At 39.1% G+C, this 23,823-nt stretch overlaps 2 protein-coding genes across 3 annotated transcripts in view; one reads left to right on the top strand and one right to left on the bottom strand.

The window, feature by feature from the left end:
- Positions 1-23,823, top strand: part of LOC137295402 (RNA transcription, translation and transport factor protein-like) — a 97,536-nt gene that overhangs the window by 22,586 nt on the left and 51,127 nt on the right. The gene's annotated exons all lie outside the window — the stretch shown is intronic.
- The window catches only part of LOC137295400 (lysosomal-trafficking regulator-like), an 83,417-nt gene that overhangs the window by 39,075 nt on the left and 20,519 nt on the right, over positions 1-23,823 (bottom strand). For both annotated transcript variants that reach the window (XM_067826739.1, XM_067826740.1), the window contains exons 2-10: positions 12,001-12,080; positions 6,360-6,525; positions 5,968-6,073; positions 2,806-5,345; positions 1,807-1,974; positions 1,404-1,548; positions 1,047-1,243; positions 604-670; positions 143-258 (exon numbers count right to left, since the gene is read on the bottom strand). In XM_067826739.1, the coding sequence (XP_067682840.1) occupies positions 143-258; positions 604-670; positions 1,047-1,243; positions 1,404-1,548; positions 1,807-1,974; positions 2,806-5,345; positions 5,968-6,073; positions 6,360-6,525; positions 12,001-12,080 (3,585 nt within the window). The remainder of the gene's footprint in view (positions 1-142; positions 259-603; positions 671-1,046; positions 1,244-1,403; positions 1,549-1,806; positions 1,975-2,805; positions 5,346-5,967; positions 6,074-6,359; positions 6,526-12,000; positions 12,081-23,823) is intronic.

Below are 23,823 nucleotides of genomic sequence, written 5' to 3'. Positions count from 1 at the left end.
CTTAAATTTACAGTGCAAACACATTTTTCATGCTTCCTATGATGGGAGGTTGGGTTATATTTACTCCTTCAAAGTCTATCTTTTTTTAATTTGAACAAGACTTAGACATACAGACAAGACCACACAGGTACTAGTAACTCACCACAGGGTACCCTTCGACGAGGAACAATCGCATGTACAGTCGCAGTTCATTGGCCGCTATTTCTGTCTGTGCAACAAGTTGAATCAGAGACAGCAGAATCTCTCGAAGAGCCAGCTCTGAAGTCAGGGAACAAAGCAATCACTTTCAAATGGTGACTTGACAAAAGCTACATATCTGTCATATCACTGTAGGTTATACTGTAAGTCTACATGTAGATGGGTCAAAGTGGTGCTCTGTATGTTCAGTAGGCTCATACAGAGCCATGAAAACTGGAAGACAGATGAATGGTTATTTGTGCATTTGTTATTTTGTGTGGTAAATGATTTTTCAGCTGTTGCAGAGATTGTTCTGGGAGTGATTTCACATCCCTTTAGTCCTCCACCACACTACTTCATCTGAGCCAGAAACTTGTTCATCATAGCAACCGCAGGCCTATGACTGGCAGTAGTTGTTTTCAGTACCTTGCTGATCAACAGTGGACTTGGTAAGGATATCCTTGAAACCATCCAGCAGAACCTCCAGGATACCCTGTAACAAACACGCATAGCACCTCACATTGCTGAACTAATGGCAACTGTAGCTAAACCTTGAGATTAATCAGGGAGTAAAGAAGAATAATTCTGTGTGAGTGAGTTTAGTTTTACTGTGCACTTTGCAAATTCCAGCTATATCACGGTGGCCTGTAAATAATTGAGTGTGGACCAGATGATCCAGTGATCAATAGCATGAGCATGTAAATGAGTGCAGACAGTAAAACCCCTGTGGGAGTTTTAGTTTTTTTGTTTACAATGTCAATAAACATCATATGTGGACACTGTCAGGTCCAAATAAATTCCTGTGCTTCAATTACTCAATAACATCCGGAAACTGGCCAGCACATTATGTTTATCTCCTCAACGGTTACCTCTGAACACACTCCCAATACAGCAGGGGGGCTACTCCTTAGCATCTGCAGCAGCCGTAACAACACCGACACCACCACTTTGCTGACAGCTGCAGAGTTGTGAGCTGTGATGGCCAGCTCCACAAACAGTCGGAACACAGACGGGAAGCAGATCGTGTCTGCATGCTTCAGACGGTTGTCATAGCTTGTCTGTAGACCTGGTGGACAAAGTGGGTGAGTGAATGGGGTCTAACGTAGCTTTGATATCAGTTATATCACAGTGAATATATACAAGAAGTGGGTGAGTGAGGGCGTTGAGGCTAATGCCACTCTGATCACTTAAAATACAGCATGGAAAACATTAGGTGTGAGTCATACTTTTCTTCCAGTCACTGTGCATAGCTGTTTCTGTGTCTGCCTCATAGCCATGTTCAGTCCACACTGCCTCTTCTTCCTCGCTCCCGCCAAAGTGAAGCAGCTCTCGGTATTCATCCTCATCCACCATCTCCTTGTCCTTCAGATTCTGGGTCAAGGTCAAACAACAGAAATGGTACCGTTAGCAAAATGTTTTGACAAAAGAACCTACATACATTTCCCTAGTCAAACAACAACCTTAGAATTTACCCTTAAGGCACAAGGACCATTAGCCATAAATCAAGCGATAAACTTCATGGTCCAATTGGTACCAACTCAAACAGTCACTGGCTGATCCAATGTATGGATGTTACATTATTAAATATTTCCTACTAGAAACACTTTGGAAGCTGTACATGTGACTCACCAGCATCGCAATGATTTGGTCATAAGAGTACTCCAGGATGGAAGGCAGTTGGGGCAGGGCAGTGTTGAGGAGCATGTCGAACACAGCCTTGAGCTTGGTGGGGTCCAGCTTCACACACTGCTGCAGGGCATCCCGTAGCTGCTTCCAGTGGGCCTCCTCACCACCCTTCTGTACATGTAGATGGTCAGTTTGATTAATGATAAACTCAGAACTATTCAAGCTCTATGACGGTGTCTGCAGATCCAGTCTTGACTACACAAATAAGTAATCTATATTATGAAGAATGATTCCAGTCACTATTGTCACACATTCAACCACACAACAGAGACTGACCATCCAAGCAACAAAGCTGCTTCTTACAACAAAGAAAACTTGGTGAATCTCTATGTCCTGTGGCATTCACTGGAAAATTAGAGCTTTCGTAGGCATGACATCTTTCCTGATGCTTGGTAAAAAATGCTCTGATTGATGACAAACATAACAGAATTGTAATATATATAAACAATACATGTGTACTCAAGATATCACCTGATGACGGAATACTTAGACCCACAGGCAACTGATTTAACCTCCAAGTTCGTAGAAGCCATGATCTTTATTCAGATATTTCAACGTAGTCAGTTCCTATTGTGAAATTATAGACCAAGAGGCTCACAATTAAATAGTTTCATATAAACATGAATTAGATACAGAGAAAAGATCCAGAAGTATGCAGGAATAGTTTTGGAATTTCAAGTCAATCAGTTCCTCATGTCGACTTAAGATCTAAGATGATGTATGCGTTAATCATTTGCCATAAAGAAAGATAGGGTGAAGAGGAAAGATCCTGAAGAACTGAGGTTTACTTTCATTTAATGTTATTTTCGATTTTAATTTTATGATAAAATGAGCATAAGTGACACCACTGTTGAGATGTTAATGAACGTGAGGCTGAAGGAAACAAATCAGAAATATGACATTCCACATAACATTCTTCCAAAACTGTTTCACAGACATTACCTTTTGTGTTGGAGAGACTGTGTGACACGAGAAGCAGACAATCATCACAGCCTCAATGAAAGTGAGTTTCTTCAGATGGCAGGAAAAGGACCGAACAGGGCTGGTCTCTGTCACAGAATCCCTCCTTGACTGGCATAACTGGACCCCCATGTCTGCCAGAAGCTCCAGGGTCAGTAGCAGAGTTTCCTGGACAATGTAGAGACACGGAGAGTTCCTGTAGAAGGATCTGAATGTGGGACTATTCATACACAGCTTGGCACAGGTCTGCCACATGTCTTGTAGCAAGGGCAAGTCTTTGACAATATCATGGTGACGGGCAGGTAACAGGGTAGAAGTAGAGTCCTCATCCGAACCACTATCCTGGTGATTGGTTCCAAATCCACTGCTGCCTTGCTTCTCCAGATGCAGTTGTTGAAATGCTGCAGTTATTGCACATGTCTTCTTTGCCAGGATGTCAATGAATTTCTGCATTACAGTTCCACGGATGTACTCCGAAGTCAGTTTTGTGACTTCTTCAGCATTCTTTGTTTTCATTTCTCTCACTTTCTGCTCATCAATCATTATCAATGCCTCAAAGACTCCCATGACTGGAGCTCTCAAATGGCTGTCCTCTAAGAGATTATTGAGTCTGGCGAGTCCCTCCTTCTCAACAAACACATTCATGACTTTGTCTACTTGCAACACATATGGCAAGGCGGACACACAGTACAGCATTATAGAACTTGGAACCTTCCCTAAGGAAATAAGCTGTTCATCTGAAGAAGTGTCTGTTATCTCTGTGGAGTCCTCCAGGGCAGAATGTACAACATGCTGATAAACCTTAAAGAACAACTCTTGCTTCAGGTCACTGTTTCCTCTGATGGCTAACACAATCAGATGCTTGGCAGTTATCAAGGCTAGACTTTCATCATGCGACACAATAAACTGTCTAAAGACCTGAAGAGGACGCCACCTCTGTAACGACCACTGTTTCTTTGCTTCTAGTCTACCACTGCTAGAAAATCCACTATCAATTATTTTGGACAGGTCTCCCATACCATCTGGAGTACTTGCTGAAGAAGATATGGAAAACTTGTCTTCAAATGTACACAACTTACACACATTTATCTCTGGCAGTTGTTTGTCTGTGAGTTCTTCTGAACCCATGAACTGGTCCAGGAGGATGTCGTTGAGGGACTCCAGGCTGCAGCTTCTGATGGCTGGCGTGAAGTTGGGAAGCAATGGAGTCACAGCTTCAATGATAGTCTTGGGATGCATACAGCAACAGATCCCAGGATGTCTAAGGGTGGAAAGGATTTGTACCTGCAGCTTTGTGGACTTCGTTTCTGCCAGCATTTCTAGTAGAAGTTCTGTCAAGATGGCAACCTGGCACTTACTGGTGTTGGATGACCAGGACCTGTGTCTGCCATCACCAGCTGCCTCCACCTGCTCCAACTCTAGCCCTGATGGGTAGCCAAGGATGTTGTGGTGATGGCTCAAGTACATATGATACTCACAGTTCCTGTGACGTCTCTTCAAGCATTTCACTGCATGGATATAGTTTACCTTCACCAGCTTCAGTGTACTGATGAGAGAAGCAATATTCTTTAAAGGATCTTCCTGAAAATCACCTTGACCACTACTCAAGTCTGTTTTCATCAACTTTGATGAACATACTAATCTTTTTATGTAGAGGAAACCATTATTTGCTTTGAAGCCATCCAGGATCCCTAAGGCACAGTTTATGAATGATGGATTAAATGGAAGACTCATGAATACTGTTTCAAAGAGAAGGATCAGTCCACATATGACATCTGTCAAAAGGTCATAGTGGTCCGTTTCTACACTGGAATCAGGATTAGGATCCACCAAACAGGCGATAGCTGACATGATGCTGCTGACAGTATTGTGTCCCATTAATATTTTGACACCACTCTGTTGTGTGGCAATGATTCCACTGGCTGTCAAAATCAAACGGATCAGATGTCTCTGAAGTGTCAACTTTGTTTTGTTCTCCCAGTTTAGTTTAGAGGCGTTTTCAGATGGCTCTGTCTCACACAGACGCGAAAATATATGAAGAAGATGTGGCAGCATTGTGGGTGACATTACTTTGCCAGGGGCAACATGGGAAAGGTCAAGGATACAAAGGTCAAGTAAGAGGTCAAAGATGATGAGAGTGAGTTCTGCAGAACTGACAGACTCCTGCACAGCTGGGACATCTGGAAATGCTCCCAGTAAATCCTGATCTGAGCCAGAATCTTCATCTTCTGGAAGTCCAGTAGATCTGAACAGCAGCACTCTTGCTGGCCTTCTTATTCTAGAATGTCTGATCTTGTCTTCTCGCACTTCCTCTTCTTCACTCTCAGAATTGTTCTGCTGTGCAGCTGAACTTGACACTTTTGTGAACCTTCTTTTTCTGTGGGGATGAACCTCTGGTCCATGGTGACTTGGATGGTTTGGGTGCATGACTGTTTCTCTCTGGCATCCAAAGCTTTTTAACTTTGAGAGTTTCTGAGTGAACACAAAACACTGCTGTACTGGCATCCATATCTGTTCCCGCCCTACAAGCAGAAATCTTACGTTTAAAGACTAATTACTCTGGTTCTTAGAGCAAAACATTAGAAAAATCTAAAAGAACACACTGTGAACACACATCTTTTCATACTGTTGTGCCAGAACGAGAGGGCTTAACTGAGCTATATAGAACAAAGAATGTTTGGAATGACTTTGTGGATGATCAGCTTCCATATTGTACAACAGCGATGTACTGGTATTGATACTTGTACCAGTTTCAACAAACAACTTTTAGAATGCATCTCAAACAGTTCAAAATATGTTAGGGATGACTTTGTAGGATGTTTGATATTTACTTGGTCCAAACTGTTTGCAAAATACAAAACAATATAATGAAAACAGCCCCTGCTCCATTCTGTTCAGCATATTTCTGGGTCTGGGTTTCACACTAGTATTTTTATCATACTTTGGTAATGTGCTCATGATGGAGAGAGTACATAAAGTTCCATAACATTCTAATGATATGTGATATAAGCAAAATGATAGGAGCAAACATGGGAAAAGGTACACATCCACGACTAATTAACTGGCATATTACACATCCCTGTCTAATTAACTGTCATTTGTGAAGTGACGATTCAACACCCGAGTTTGTGAAGAACACTTTACCTTTGAAGACGATGGAATCTGTGGGTGGCTCCGATGGCTGAAACTGGATGGTCCATGGCAAGAGGGACAGAAGCAGGTTGCACAGGTCTCGACTGTTGGATAACGTCTGTAAGGGAAGGTACTGAATAACGTCTGGTGGAATATATCCTTCTGTACTATCTTTATAACATCACCACAAGACTATAAAACAGATATATTCAATAAAAAGGACAAAGTAATAAGATATTCGGAGCCTTCCTTCACCCTGACACTGTGTAAAACAACCTACTTTGACCCCAACACTGAGTATAATGGCCTATCTTGACCCAGACATTGTGTAAAATGGCCTACCTTGACCCTGACACTGTGCAAAATGGCCTACCTTGACCCTGACACTGTGCAAAATGGCCTACCTTGACCCCGACACTGTGTATGACATGAAGCAGCTTCCATCCTCGGCCCTCCAGGAGGTACTGCTGCAGCTGCGAGGAGTCGCTCTCATCCTGGGCACTGTTGGACACCAGTAGGATGTCATTCATCAGCTCCTGACTCAGCTGGTTGCTTATGTTCTTCATGTTGCTATGGAAACAAATTGGGCAGTTAGCACGAGATTGATGATGGTCTTAGTAATACTGTAATCTTTTAATCATCGAGGATGCTATTGCTTCACATTCTTCTTTTGTGAAAAACACTACCTTCCAGGAAAAAAATCCTTTCAAGATTCAACAATGAGTTTTCTTTCAAACACAAATATTTAGTATCTTAGTTGCACATCATTGTATGTCACAGTAACAGGGGGTGGGACAGATTAAAATAATACTTTACAGAGTTGTGTTTAACTCATTCAGCACATTCCCTTAATAACTCAAACAATCCTAAACACAACATTCAACCCCATATCACCTGACTTTAGTCGATGAAACCTTAACATGTGACTTTGGTCAACCCATTACACTTGGCTTTGATGAAACCAATTTCTGTCCTTGGTGGAACCTCATTTCATTGGTGAGCCAATAAGACATGACTTTGGTTAAACTAATTTCGTCTGACTTGGGTGTAGCAATTACACATTACATTTGGTAGAACCCTTTTTATCTGACTTGGAGGAACCAATTATATGTGACTTTCATGAAACCACTATCATCTAACTTTGGTGGAATATATTTCAAATGACTTAAAGGGTTCTGGCATGCCAGATACACCATAAATAGGGAAAGAAGACACAAGGCATAGTGGAGCTTCAGACATGTTAGATGATTGGTTGTCCTTCAAACCAGTGTTTGCAATACTTAAATTTGCCAGTTGGCCACCAGGGCCTGCTACAGCCTGAAGGGCTTAAAATCTACAGGCCCTGAATGAAATCTGCAGGCCCAATTTGTGAAAGTCAATCAAATATAAACAAAATACATGACACTGCACACAGTTTCACACTATTTCTACAGAATCAATTAGTGAAGACTACAGCACAGAGACAAATCTGTATTTTATTAAAGATTGGTTTTGTCATTCCTCAGGGCAAGGCGCTGAAACAACAGGAAGTGGAACTGTAAGTTATCATACCATGATGAATTATGGATGGTTCTCAAATGTTAATAACAAGAGTCATCAGGAGATGACATATCCCCCCGGCCCTCACATGTTTGAAAGGACAAATCATCTGACTGTTACTCATTGTTCATTTCGACTAAGTTTGAATTGTTTCCATGGAATTCATGAAAAATATAAATGCTGTATATCTGTAATCAGCAAAGTCACAATTTCAAGATCTGTCTCACATATCTGCCAAGATCTGTTGAAAGATATGAAATGGTTTTCAAGTTGTGCTCCGGAAACAAAGCCCACCCCTCCATTTTGAGACTAAGTCTGAAATGTTTCCATGGAAACTGAGAAAATAATGAATCACAAAATTTTGTAAATACCAAAAAGCACCACTTTGGGGTCTGCCACCAGTTTTACTGACAGATATTTAGAAGTTTTAGAGTTCTGCTCTGGAAACGAAACACACTTCTCACTTTTGAGACTAAGTCCCAAACGTTTCCATGGAGACCAAGAAAATAATAAATCACAAAAATCTGTAAATGCCAAAAGGCACCACTATAGGTTCAGATTGATATATCTACCAAGTATTGCAGAAAAATATTGAATGGTTTTTTAGTTCTGCTCCAGAAACAAAGCCCATCCCTCCATTTTGAAACTAAGTCTGAAATATTTCCATGGAACCCAAGAAAAAAAGAAATCACAAAAAACCTGTAAATAGCAAAAGTCACCACTTTGGGGTGTGCCACACATATCTAGCAAGTTTTGCTGACAGACATTAGGAACTTTTTGAGAAGTGCTCCAGAAACGAAACACACCTCTCACTTTTGAGACTAAGTCTGAACCGTTTCCATGGAAACCAAGAAAATAATATATCACAAAAACCTGCCAAGAGAAAAAGGCACCATTTCAGGTTCTGATTGATACATCTACCAAGTACTGCAGAAAAATATTGAATGGCTTTTGAGTTCTGCTCCAGAAACAAAGTCCATCCCTCCATTTTGAGACAAAATGGAAACCGAGAAAATAATATATCACAAAAACCTGTAAACACCAAAAGGCACCACTTGAGGTTCTGACTGATGTATGTAACAAATGCAGAAAAATATTGAACGGTTTTTGAGTTCTGCTCTGGAAACAAAGCCTATCCCAAAATTTTGAGACTAAGTCTGAAACAAGAAAATGAAAAATCACAAAAACCTGTAAATAGCAAAAGGCACCACTTTAGGTTCTGATCAATATATCTACCAAGTTTTGCAGAGAAATATTGAACAGTTTCTGAGTTCTGATCTGGAAACAAAACCCACCCCACCATTAGACTAACACCTAAATGTTCCATGGAAAAACAAAAAAAATATAAATGCCAAAAATCTGTAAATAGCAAAAGGCACAACTATAGGTTGAGATTACTATATCTATCAAGTTTGGTCTAAAAATATTGAAAGGTTTCTGAGTTTTGCTCCGGAAACAAAATGATTACAGACGGACGGACAGACGAGGTGTCGACTATATTCCCACGCATTACATGCCGGGGGAATGAAAAAGGCTCTTTTTTTTTCAAAAAAAAAGACCCCCACACATAATGTACTGAAGGCCACAATTGCCTGCAAATATTTGAAACCCCCAAACTGATGCAATAACAACACTGAGCCTACAGGCCAGCAATTATTTCAAATGCTGCCTTTTGCACTGATCATGTACCCATGTCACTGTCATGTGATGGTACACATTAGTCTTGCATGAGATATTATACTATGTTCACGGGGTCATGTTCATTGTAGTAACTCTGAATGTCAGTGTATCAATGAATATCTTTTATGGTGCTGTACTGGTGATGCTATTTAAATCTCATGAATAAGATAAATAACATTTAAAACATATTAAACTTGTGAACTTAAAAGAAGATTCTGCATTAATTTACATATGTCAAATTGACCTTGGAGTCAACTTTGTATGCAGACTCTTTCAGTGTTGTCACAACCCTTAGTGTGCAGTACACAACCCTGTGCACTTAAAAGAACCCCGAATCTGTTGGCATATGACCAGATGGCGGCCACATGAATACGTGCATACATCTAGTTGCGGGTACAGGAACGTGCAGTGAACTTGGACAAAGTACCGTGACTATGAGTCCCAGTACACACAGCTGTGAATGGGTACCTCGTTTGGATGAGAGACCCACAATAAAACTCGATGTGCCTAGTGGCAGCAAGAGTTGTAGATTGATAATACGATGTGACGCTGAAACACACATCCACTGATCGAGGGAAACAAATGCCAGCGCCTTGAGCAAGCAATAGTTGCATGGACATGTGCGCCATATAAATATCCTATGATAATGACTGACCACTGGACTGTAATGATGCATCTGTTAGAGTGCATCAATAGAGTGTGTTACTATCGAAATATGTATATCCTGTAATAAATATCCTATAATAATGTACACAACTGATGTAACAAATGCATACTAGAATTACAATTTGTATGTTCCAATACATTCCAATACAATATGTATCTGCATGTCCATAACATTACAATTTGTATCTCCTATTATTTTACAACTGTTATCTCCATTACAATTTGTATGACCCATATCACTACAGTGTCTATGATCCATATCACTACAGTGTATACGACCCATATCACTACAGTGTGTATGACCCATATCACTACAGTGTATATGACCCACATCACTACAGTGTGTACAACCCATATCACTACAGTGTGTATGACCCATATCACTACAGTGTGTATGATCCATATCACTGCAGTCTGTATGACCCATATCACTACAGTGTGTATGATCCATATCGCTACAGTGTGTATGATCCATATCACTACAGTGTATACGACCCATATCACTACAGTGTGTACAACCCATATCACTACAGTGTGTATGATCCATATCACTGCAGTGTGTATGACCCATATCACTACAGTCTGTATGACCCATATCACTACAGTGTGTATGACCCATATCACTACAGTGTGTATGATCCATATCACTACAGTGTATACGACCCATATCACTACAGTGTGTACAACCCATATCACTACAGTGTGTATGACCCATATCACTACAGTGTGTATGATCCATATCACTACAGTGTATACGACCCATATCACTACAGTGTATATGACCCATATCACTACAGTGTGTACAACCCATATCACTACAGTGTGTACGACCCATATAATTACAGTTTGTATGTCCCCTAACATTACAAATTGTATGACCCATATCACTACAGTGTGTATGACCCATATCACTACAGTTTGTATGACCCATATAGTAATGCTATTGTTACTCCTGTAGAATCCATTAGCTATACACTATATCCCCCTCCTTCTTTGCAGTGCTCTTTCTTGATCCCTTGCTTGTGTTACACATTCTGCACTCTCACTACAAGACGACTGACCCTCACTACACTTGCCTGCATGTGGTGCATGTTATACATTTTACTGCAAAACTGGTCTTGCTTCTGACAACAGGAAATATTTAAGATATTTCATTAGAAGAATTGACACATGAAAATGCAGACATAATGTAAGTCTTTTTATCATGCTGAGTGCATGTTATATAATGCACTACCTCAACCAGTTGGATCAGGGTCAAAACGGTTTTTTTTAAAAATCTTTTCTTGGCCAAGGGCAAGCATACAGTAAGTATTACTATAAGCTCTGTTCTTGCCCTGATTTTTATCATATTTGACAGTTATATAAGGGAAATTTCAATAAAAAATAACTAAAACACCTGCTTATGAATGGTTATTAAACTAGGATTTACAAAAATTTGACTGGGTTACTGCAATGGACATACCTCATATTACTGTAAATAAGACGAATTTTGAGGACCAAAAATAGCAGTCTGTAGAAGGTGGACAAGAGAAAACGACTTCATAAGTAAAGACGTCAAATTTGCAACTAAATATCACAAGTGGAAATTCAGTGGCTGAGCGTGTTAGACAGATGACTTTGTGTGCTGGCCATTAGGTACCTGACTCTGAGGATGTGAGTTAAAATCCAAGATAGGACTCTGAGGTACTAAAAGGAATAGCACTAGCATCTGTAGTTTACCAAGAAAGAGTAACCCAAATATAATGTATGTTACAGGTGGATATTCCTTTAATCTGATTGGTCAGTCAGTGTTTTTAAATAAAGTTAAATAAAGTTTCTACCACATTGTTAAATTCAAATATTTTCTGTTTTTAAGGAATCTGATCAACAAACAAGACAAAGAATGAAGGTTGTGATATTGGTTTTTAGTGCTACAATTGACAATATCCCAGCAATACAAAGACAGACAATGTCTATTTGGGAGTCATACTTCTGACCAACAGACAGACCCTCTTCGTGGCCTCTTACTACAAGTATGAGCTAATAGAAGCCACATATAAACCTGCATGGAGGAGGTTATGTCACCATCAGTTCTCCCTCCATGGTACTGGCAAATGGCTGCCCTCATGTTCACCCTGTTGCCATGACACCATGCCAAAGCAGATTCTGTCTCCCACTCACCTGAACCTGGGGGTTCCCTGAGGCCCAGCGGTAACCATCAGGTGCAGCTTCAGAAACTTGTCCAAGATCACATGACGCTTCTGAAAGTAATGAATCACGTTCACTGTAACATGAACACAAAATGTACTGGGACAGTAAGTTTGGAATGTCATCATGTGATGTCCATGATACAAAAATGTATGAAAATCAATTACGTGAAAAGACTGCTCACCTAGTGTACAAAAAAGTGATCATTTAACTTTGTCTTGCCTTTATTCAAGCCAGGCTTCCAGCAAACCTGGGCCTACTTTCACAAAGCACTAACGTAACCTTAGTGCACAGTTAAAAAATAGGGAGTTAAGGATAACCTTAGTAAAGGATGCTTTGTGAAAGCGAACATTTCATCTGTGACGCAAGCTATTTACCAGCAGTATGAGGGTGACCTAAACAGTGTTGCTATTGTTTAATATTATGTTCCTCACATGAAGGTCACCAAGTGTGAAGCTGAACAACAAGGATCACAATTAGAGGTAACCTAAGATTCAAACCTACAGCCAGACAGTCTGACAACTAAGGGACACAACTCTGAATACTTAGTTGTTGTTTCTTGCCCCGCTTGGGCACCACTGCTCTGAATAAAACGAAGAATAAGTTTAAATATCTGCAGCTCATTGTTCAAACACAAAACAGGAAAGTCCAAACCACTTGGCCCTGAAATTAGCCCTGTAATCACTGTTATCATTAAGTATGTAATGACACTCATATGCATGAAACTTAAAAACATGATGCTTACATAGTATCAATATCATAACAACAGTAACTAACATTTCCATATATAACAGGTAAAATTGGGCATTGAAGCTTATGAACTTAAACAGTGATAACATATGACAGACACAACAATACAAGTTAAAAACAAAAATCCTTATTCATGATGCCTTTCACATAAGTCAAGCTGATACAACTCTGTATTGATTCGACATTATGTTGAGTGTTGGTGATATTGACATTAGGCATGCTAACACCAACAAATAATTAAAGTGGAGCTTCTCCAAAACAGATAACTTTCTCAAAGAGCAGACAGGATCATTACCCTGGTCAGTAGATCAGTGTCAACTCTGTTCAGTTTTCATCCCGAGTTCCCTGTGGAGCAGACAGCACAAGATGTCCGTGAGGTGTAACTTCACGATTATAATTGACCTACGTGCTGTACCTGATTACGTTCTGTCATGTCACTATACGACACAAAACCTCTAAACATACAGATAACATTAGTAACTGACAATAAAACTCATACAGATTTATGCATCATGTATTTATATGAATAATCGAAAATGCATACAGTAACTGATGTTATTATTAAAGCATGATACATGTTTTCATATTACTGACTGTATTATGACAAACAAGGTCACAGAGACACACAACTGATTAGCTGATTGGACATCTGTCACTTTCATCAAGGACAACTCAACTGTCAATCAATACTGATATATAGGTCAATATCATCCACATGCCCATGTGATAAATCATGATGTGCCCCAGTCATATCTACATACATACGCTGACATCATCACTGCCTTGGTGCTGTATCCAGTACAAGCTTGGGAGTGTGTACTGAATCAGTTATACACAGTCATACATGAAACTTGATCACACTTTATCACATCAGGACATGCTAACATCTGTACTGACCAGCATCCAACTGCTGCATTAATATTCAAAAGTTTTGCATCTACATACTATTAAGAGTGAAAAATCAAATCTGCCCAGTTAGCATAGCAAATGATAAGTGAAGGAGTGTGTGAGTAGATTTTTATGCCACTTTCAGTAACATTCCAGGAAATTTCATGAGAGGGGACACCAGAAACAGCCTTCACACATTGTACTCATGTGGAGAATCGAAAACCAGTGTCCAGAATGCCTTAACCACTAGGCTACTCCCTGCCAGATGAGTAGGAAGGTCACTATGGTCGGTCACATTGACAAAGTTCCAGCAATATCCCTGGTCATGGCTGTGATAGTGACCTTGCGTTGTCTATCTGTATAGTTTGAGGTAAGACGGAGCACATGACAACGTAAAAATGAAGAACGGTCATTCACTTTGCCCGCCAGTTCAAGGTTTTTTCTGTGTAAATATGTTACAGGTCCCCAAATAGCAATGAATTATAACATGGCTGCGAACCCGGACCTCACCGGATACCACCACCACACCACCTGTACTGGCCTCTTGCAGTGAGCAGGACACACTGAGGATTAGGGAAACATATAGTCCTAGAGACAATGTAATCTGATTCAAAGGGCTATATTCACAAAACAAATAGTCAAATCAAACTGGAGAAAAAGGACAGGGCCAGATTCAGTGATCGAACATAAAACGTGAGATTTCAGATCCTGTTTTTTATTTATGTTTTGTGCACCTATCACTATTTCGAGATATTTAATCATTCATACTTCTTATTTAAACTCAAACGGATTGTAGTAGATGCCATGACCACAGCCATCATTAAATTCATACTAAACACAAAAATAGTTGCGTGGATATGAGTGGTTTATAAACATCATCATCATCATGTTCTCGCCTTCCTAGACATGCTCGGTCCTTGGTAAGTCTTTTGTTTTTCTTTATTGTATACACTTGCTAGCACTGTCTGACATAATTCACATTTCGCACAGTGGCACATAAAAACACCAAATCATCATCATCATCATCATCATCATCATCATCATCGCATCTCTCGCCTTCCTAGGAAGATGCTTGGTTCATGGGAAGTGTATTGTTTTTCTGTGTTGTATACACCTGTTAGCAACTTACATATATGACTTTCATACAAATACATGAGGGTCTGTATCTATCTCTAGTTCTGCTTGGCTAAGCTGCCCAGTTTGGTGAGAACCAGATACTTGTCTCATGCTACATGTCCAGCTGGCAATTCAGCCTACATCATGTAGCCTGACTGCCGAGTACACATGGTCTGCATTAGCTGCACATGGGTTAAATTTACTGTTATGTAACCAGGTCAGTGTGACCTGAGGATTGGCATTGTGTAAAAAGGTGCTTTTACAGCTATTTAAAAAAATTAACATAACACAGAGAAGCAAAAAGTAGCATTATGATTGTGTAAGCTCACACATAGTTATATAATCCTGACTGTTATCATATTACCAGGTGACATTTGTATGGGGAAAGAGATAATACACTATTTGAAAGCAGAGACCATATAATAGAGGAACGGCCCTCAAGCCATTGCGCGAAACCGTCAGCGCTGCGGCTTGTACTGTGCAGCCTATCCGGAAGCTGACTGAAACGTGTGTTTACTTCAGTCGTAGATTTTGCGTATTTTCATTACAAATGTAAGATTTAATTTTTCTCATTTATTCTCAAGTACATACTTATATTTGCAACAGTGTGTCGGAGGTTTATTTGGGGTGCTAAAGCATACATATGTCTTTGTATTTGATGAATGCTGTCATGTGTGATCGTTGTTGTGAGGACAATGGCGGCATCGCAAAATTGGCGAAACTCCCGATTTTCAATAACGGCTACTAATTCTCAATACCAATCCTAAGTTACTGAGATGTAATAAAGGCTGATTAGATAAAGTTTGGTTTAGTGATATTTATAAGTCTGTGGAGGTTGCGTAATTCCTTATTTTGACTCCTGCAATATGACAAAATATGAACGTTTTCTGAAATATTTACTTGATTTTTGCACGCTTTCACAATAACAGCTTACTATAAGCATTTTTAAAATAAGTTTGTGAACATTCATGGCGATTTCCTCTTTAGCTTGGTACCAAATTTATATGGCTACGATCTGTATTTCAAATTTTATGGCTTTCTTACGTAAACCCACTTTTGCATCATGTATTGCATATTTCAATTACCATGTAGCAGACGACACCACATTCATTTTGTTTGTTAATATGACATGAACATGTATTTAATTCTTCCTACAAAAGTCTCATACACTTCTGGGTTGACAATAATTGTACATATTTTCATTTTTGTTCATTGTGGTCAATATGTTTGCAGCTATACGCGGTTACTGTATGTAAAGTTGTATATTGATGTTTGTGAAAATTGTCCTCATGGCTTTAGTAGTTCTGAGTAGCTTCCCTTTGCAAAAAAATCCCATAATGTGCATATGTTTCTGTACAGCTCCAAAAACATTATCACTGTCAGCCCCAAACTGGCAGTCAAAAAATATTACTTTAACGTTTGTGGATAATGTTAAATCATGTTTCATTGGGACTATCAATTCATAAAATTATGCAAATAAATATAAAATTTAAAATCAGAGTAATAGTGTCATTTAGTGCACAACTAACCAGTGGCAACGGATACTTAAACGAAATCTAGAGATATTGTGATGATACGTTCAGCGAATATCTGGGATATTGACAACAGTACTGTCACATGACTGACCTAAAACGGCTCGGATTTCGCGAACGATACACATTTTCAGCGATGTTGTCAGCTGACAAATGCATATGAGAGACAAGATAAAGATTACGATTATTGTAATCAGTTTATTGGAGCTGTTCATGTAATCTCTGACTGTCAATTGCAGCCAGTGAAATGCAGTTAAGGAATTAACTCCTGTGCGGATATTACACAATATTGTTTACGTGGATACTAGAGTGCTCATTTGCGAATATCTGCACATCTGTTGTGCATGTGCACCGTTAACCGGAAATTAGCAGCAGGGTGTCGATGTGTATCAGTTACACGCAAGTCTGTAGTGCTGATGTTTAATGATAAACTGTTGAAGAGGGCCGTCCCTCTATTGTATGGTCTCTGTTGAAAGTTGCCCAATCACAATACACAACAGATTTCAAGTTTGAAAGCATGTGCCCAAATGCTTACCAAGTGACAGAAGGTTTGTTGTGATGACCATCTGACATTTTGCCTGTGTTTGCACAGCTATTAAAATTACCATTCATTGCATCACTGCCTGCAATATGCATTTCAATGTGTCAAGATTAATGTTAACACTATACTAAACCAGTCTTATTATCTGTAACTTGAAAACAGATGAATTCTTTTCCATTTTGAGGGATGCAGCATAATGAGAAACAGTGATTACCCTGCATAGCAGTAATACCAGAAGATTGACCATTGATAACACAGGGATATGGATACCCCTAGAACAGGTTATACAGGGATACCCCCAGAACAGGTTACCCCTAGTAACGATAACATATAAGACTGCCCCTATAAAGGCAAATTAGTGGTAACATATAGGGTCCCCCCTATAAAGGCAGTGATGCTCGGTGGCCCGCTGCTTGCTAGTCACATGGCAGGCTTACAACTTTATAACCAGCCCTGCAGGCCTATAATTTTTCCAAGTGTATATATTTGATCATGCCATTGACTATGGGAAATACTTAAAAAATGATTTATAATAGTGGGAGCTTGATGACGTCTGTACAGTTCATAATCAGTCAATCTATTTATCTAACACTAAATGTGATTGGTCTAGAGAATGCTTTCAGTCAGTGAACAATGTTGTTCTTTTCTGATTCAGATGGCAGTGACAGTAAATGAATCAACAGTGACCACCAAGTCATGTTTTTTATTTCTTATTTCTTTTGCACATTAAAGTTAACCTCAATGCAAGTAATTCATTAAGTACATTATTTTAGCCTTTATGTCAATTTACTATTTTTAATGCAGAGCTGGTTACATGTTAACAGGGATTTTCAGACACTGATTAAGGTGATATTAGCGATAACGTAATGGGACAACCCTATGAAGGCAAATTAGTGGTAATACATAGGGTCTTGATAACATAAATGAGAAATACTTTATTTGGAACGTGTGTGGCCACCAATTTTCATATAAGTCCAAAATGTAGCTCTTCAGGTGACTTGTACAACACCCTTTTTCCTTTCATATCCATGGCATAATTCAAACTATTTCATGAATGCCGCTCCTTCCTGTCTTGCTATGATATATTCATCACTTACTCCCACTTCAGATTCACATATTCCCGATCTATCGTATCTATGTAACAAGCTGATCCCCTTTCATGTATATACATTCTGAGTTACCTTTCACCAAGGGAGGTAAGTGTTTGTCAACACCCACACCCGGTATGCAGCACAAGTAGAGCATGTTCCAAGTTTACAACAAACAATTCACTCCCCTTCAATGATACTTTCACAGAACTAGGTCTTACAGGTCCTCATATAGAATGTCCACTTCACACAGTCAAATATCCTGAAACACAATTCAAGTAGATCCTGCTGGACTGAAGGATCAGCTGTTGGTTTAGCCAGGGTCTGTCAGGCTTGGAGTCTTATAAATCTTACATAACACAAGATCAACATGAACAGAATATCACTAGTGAGCAGTGTGAACTGTTTAGCATCAACCATGTCAACTGTGTGGTTAAGGGTCTTGTGGATAGTCTTATTAATTTCACAATACAAAAACACCACAATACACAAGTTTCAAAAGTGCAGTGATAGCAATTTGTGTGACATAGTTCACAAAAACATTTTTAACATCTGTTGGTAAGATGCAGCAGATGAACACCCACTTGGCCACATTTGTACAGACTGTCGCCTTCACAACAGTGACAGATTGCGTGTTACTCCATGTACACATCATTTCACTACGCTGGGCAATTCATGAAATGTATCTGTTCAGTTTACATGTTATTGGAGGAATCACTCAGTTTTCATCATTCAAATGTTTGACACTCTTCTTTAAACAATTCTGCTGTTGTTTTACATCACAAACGAGCAAATATACCAGCTATATCTAGACCAGAAGCCAGGAAATGTAAAGTATTGGGCAGAGAAATGATTGGTTGATGGCTGCAATACAACATTTCTTTCAGTTCAGATGATACACCCACAGCAGCGTTGTCATTTACAGGTTGCTGGAGACCATTCAGGGTATGATGCAATACACTCAACCTCATCACCGCTTAAAACAAGTAATAGACATGATAGGTCAGTACATTTAGGGTACGATGGTATGTACTCAACCCTCAGCCTCTTAGAAGTAATTGACATGATAGGGTCTAGGCACGACTGATTCAGGGAGCTCTCAACCGCTTCTTCACCTCTAGCTACAAATAACTGACATGACAGGGACCTGAATTCTATTCTTACTGAGCTCTAAATTCTGCTCTGAATACACACATTTATATACATGCTCATTCGTGCTACAGTTGAAGTGACCGTCAAAAAAATAAACCATGTTCTCTAGAACAGTGCACCCAGATCATGAACAGACTTGCATTTAACTGATATGGTATGAAGTAATAATATCAATAACACTCCAGATCACAAACAAACTATATTTGACTGTCAAATGTATTCTTTCCAGCTGCCTGCACATATCAATGTATATTAAACTACACTTGTACAAAGTATCTGATTACCAATATTTACATATCAGGTCATTCCAAGTGTAATGCATTCAAACACTGTCAACAGATCTGCTTCTACAACATACTTAGTGATGAAATTTCCAAAGCCAGTCATAGTATTTCAGGTCACATGTTTACATTGTAAAATTTCCTTTCAAGAAAGGACTCACATGCATACATAGCAAGGGTTATATACATACTGCTCAACATTAGGCAGGGACAATTTCATGTCATTCTCATTATCCTCATAAAAAGTTGAGCGGTATGTTTTTGTTGAATCAAAAGTAATTAGTTTGACTAGTTCAGGAATGCCTAAACTTGACGTAAGTGAATAAGATGGGTTCTAGTCTACCTTGAATGGCATGTAAGCATAACGCAGTAAGTGAGTGTGTTTAGTTTTATGCCACACTCAGTACTATTCCAGGAATATGGCAGCATTATGTAAATAACCGAGTCTGGACCAGACAATCCAGTGATCAACAGCCTGAACATCTATCTACACAACTGGGATACGATGACACGTGTCGTCACAGTCAGCGAGTGTGACCATCAGTTCTTCTCAGTCACCTCTTACAACAAGCATGGGTTGCAGAAGGCCAATTCTAGGGTCCTTCATGGGTCATAGCTGTTTGATGTTACACTAAATCCTAAGTCCTAAAGGGAAACAAATCCTGGAACAAACATTCGGAGTAGACAAACCTACGAACTGCTTGCGCAGCAACAGACCCAGGTCATAAACCTAATCATGGCCCCTCAAACAAATGGACCTGCAGTGAGAGAAAATTCAGCAAACCATTACAGATTTACTATATATTTAAGCAACAGGAATACAACTAAAGATATGAAACACTGTAACTCATGTCCTATCATCAACAAGATTTCATCCACATATACACGTTTGTTTTTCTAAATCAGATATGACATCTGTTTTGGTCCTCTTCTTCATAACATGTCTCTTCTGACAGTCTTCAAACATGGCCATTAGGAGGACAATGCTTATTAAACAGTCCATATGATCACAGTGCCATATATTTCTGGAGTTCCAAAAACTGACACTAATCATCATCTACTACACCAAACTCACCTTAGCCTTAATGATCTGGTTCAGGCTTTTTAGGCATCAAATTTTATCCAGGATTATGTTCCTTGTTCTTTCTGAAGTCAACTCTTGAGCCTGTTATCATGGCTATCTGTGCATGACGTCGCTGTGAGCTACCTGTCTCATTTGCATCTAATTGACACACATCCTAGATGATGAAACTTTGTTTTAATCAAAGGTCAATATGTTCTCTGATATGAGTCTCATTTGGTCAGCGAGTATGGTTTTACACCACTTTTAAGTGGTCACATCAATATCACATCAGGGACACCAAAAATCTGCTTCACACATTGTACCTATAAGCAGCGTCTTCGACTTCATCGAGTGAACACTTAAACCACAAGGCTACCACAGCATCCCTATTTTTTACATATTGGATCATATACTGGCAAACAAGGATAGGTTGGACCAGTGCAGAGAATGTGTAGAAGTAGGCGATGCATGGCAGTGAGCAAACCCATTTGGTTTGTGAAATGTAGAGCAGATGTAGGCTTGTGCACATGCAGTGCACAATGTGACATTAATTCTGTGTGTAGATGTTTGCCGAGACAGGTCACATTCTTCACCCATTGTACTACACTTGATTGTGGACAATCTGGTCAACTTATCCTTGTTTGCCAGTAGAAGCAAAGAAGCTTTTGTCTAACACACTATCAGGAAATGAGTGAATAGTTCTGCAGTCTCAGTAAACTTATCCTCAGTAACCTCAGTAACTTCATTTAACTGTCTCGTGTTTGATTGGACTCTCATTGGTTGCTCAAAGGTTACCTGACGCGACCTTCTACTAGGTTTTGTTAGACTCAGTGGTGGAGTGTAACGAAATACACTGAGACTAAGTTTACCTACACTGATAGTTCTGGAATCTAACAAAAGACAGCCAGTAAAACTGGTATATTACGTAATGGATTCTCTAGAACAAGAGTGTCTGATTTAGTTTCAGATAAGCAAAGAATGGAAACATTTTTATTTTGTGCTTGTGACAGCAGGATTACTGTTCGTGGAAGACCTTGGTGGGGCGTTGTAACACACATTTCTCCTTCATATTGTCACCTCATTGTTCACTGCAGACTTGGTGTCCCATTCAGATGTCTACGTTCAACATGCCATGCACTGTCATCCATCATGTTATGTAAGCTCAAAGTTTTTGATGTATAACTTCACACAGAAAATCGAAACAAAATGCTGCCAGTTTGTCAAAAAACCTTTTCATTTTGGAGACAAATGTTATGAATCATTTCTCCAGACTTGGTCTGATGTTTCCATTACATTCTGTATTAAAAATAAAAATGTTCCATCATGAACTGATTTGGAGTTTGATTGTGATTCATCAGTAGCATTTTGACCCAAACAGAATGGAGTCGACATCTTGAATAAAAATATCTAGTTTTCTCAATGAATTTCCAAATTTCAGGCATATGTGAAAAGAGAACCTACGTAGATGCTTTATAGATGCCGAGTACCAAGGAAGTAATTTCTATATTGTTCTTGTACATCAGTGACTTTTGTATGATTTTTAACAGACGGTCACCGTGTCTGACAACGACCTCTTAACTAATTTGGCCCTAAAGGAAATGAGATTGCCACCAAAAATGATAGTTCTGATGTTCTATGAAGAGAGTTGTCTGCTTTCTGCTTGTCATTTCAACAAACACATACTCAATGACCACTTAGATAACAATTAGTTGTTTTCTGTGATTTCCTAAGACAACAGTGATTATAGTGACCATTTTGAGGTACCAAATATATTGATTATTTCTGAATGACTGCCAAACTGACCAATCACACTGCATGCAGCATAATGAATTTAGAAGGAACCCTCATCTCAAATGAAAATTGTAAGTGGCTGACTTTAGTATTATAAGTGACCAGTTTAATTTTTACCAGCCAAAATGAGGGATGTACCGGAGAAAGGAAAGATTGTGTTAGAAATCACTTCACAGTAGTGTCAACATGTTGAAAAGGGAACTAGCTCAGAATAAACGCTGACAAAGATGTAGGAATAGTTGAGTTCAAACTTCTTTAGTTTTTAGACTACATACAGCATATAATACACAATGAACATGAATGAGGTGAGCGGAGTTCCAGCTCAACCACAGGGCATTTCCTATGAGGGGCAAATATTGGACTGATGAGTGTCTTCATATATATTGTTGTAAACAACAATGGATGGATGAAGACTTGACAATGAACAGGAAACGAAACAATAGCACTTACTTGGGCCAGTAGATGTGATGGAAAACATGGCCAAGAGGGATAACAAAGTAAGGCTATATATGTCACTTAAAGTAATTAAACGAGTGACAGAGTGGTACGAGTGGCTGATGAGACAATGTACACTGCCGTAGTCATAAGGATAAGTATCCAGATTAGCATCAAATAAACAATTACAATTAGGTCTCTTAGGCTTGGCTACATAGTTTTTGGTCTTCAGAAATATTTGGACGATGGCTGTCCTCGATTAGCCACATGACAATAGAGTTTCAGATAAAAAATCTTCAGTTTCATGTAGTGGTGTTCCGATTAAATGAAATAATCAAAGATTTGTTGCAATGACCAATCGAGCAAGCGATCGATCACATTTCCTCATAATCGAACACAAATGATTTTGGCTACTGTTTTAATCTTTGAAACACTCGATGATGGAACATATCATACATGCTGACAGGGCCTGAAAGCATGTTTACTTCTTAGAAAACTCACCTCACTAACTGAAAATTCGTGACTGAATATTTCTTAATGACAAGTGATGTTCATGATATATTAGTCATCACATTAAAGCAGCAAGTTGCAGCATGTTATTCAATATCTCCATTAGCCACCTGGATAGGAAAATATGAAAAATGATGCTAACCAATTTTTTTCGATGATTGTTCATTTGTAATGAAGCATTCATCAACAGTGAGATTTCAACCAATTTCCAACACTTGTTTCATGGGCGTTAACTGAGACCTTTCTCTACAGCTATCTGATGACAAATCAGACATTTGTACAGTTGCAATAGGAGCCGTAGTGAAGTATATAGCACCAGGGCGTATACATTGGCAGTAGGCCAAAATGCAATATTAATACTGAACTGATAACCAACAGGAAATAAGTGCAGTATGATTATCATATGGTCATGCCTTAATACTACATGACCTCATGAGTCTACAGGTCATCACAGAGTCTAAACTGGTTCATCACCTAGTTCCGTGGCTGGGAGAACTTACTAGAAGGTGTAAGCTGAGATAAGTTCATGTTTTCATAAAATATATATATACTCATGCAAACACATATACAAAATGTAGTTCGTTATAGACAAAATTATAAATACAGGTAATACATATCTATAATATGTGGGATGGTATTTTCGAACTGT

Source organism: Haliotis asinina, chromosome 8 (assembly GCF_037392515.1).
Source record: "Haliotis asinina isolate JCU_RB_2024 chromosome 8, JCU_Hal_asi_v2, whole genome shotgun sequence".
Taxonomy (NCBI): domain Eukaryota; kingdom Metazoa; phylum Mollusca; class Gastropoda; order Lepetellida; family Haliotidae; genus Haliotis; species Haliotis asinina.
Note: the sequence above shows the minus strand (reverse complement) of the source record. Positions and strands in the feature narration are given on the sequence as shown.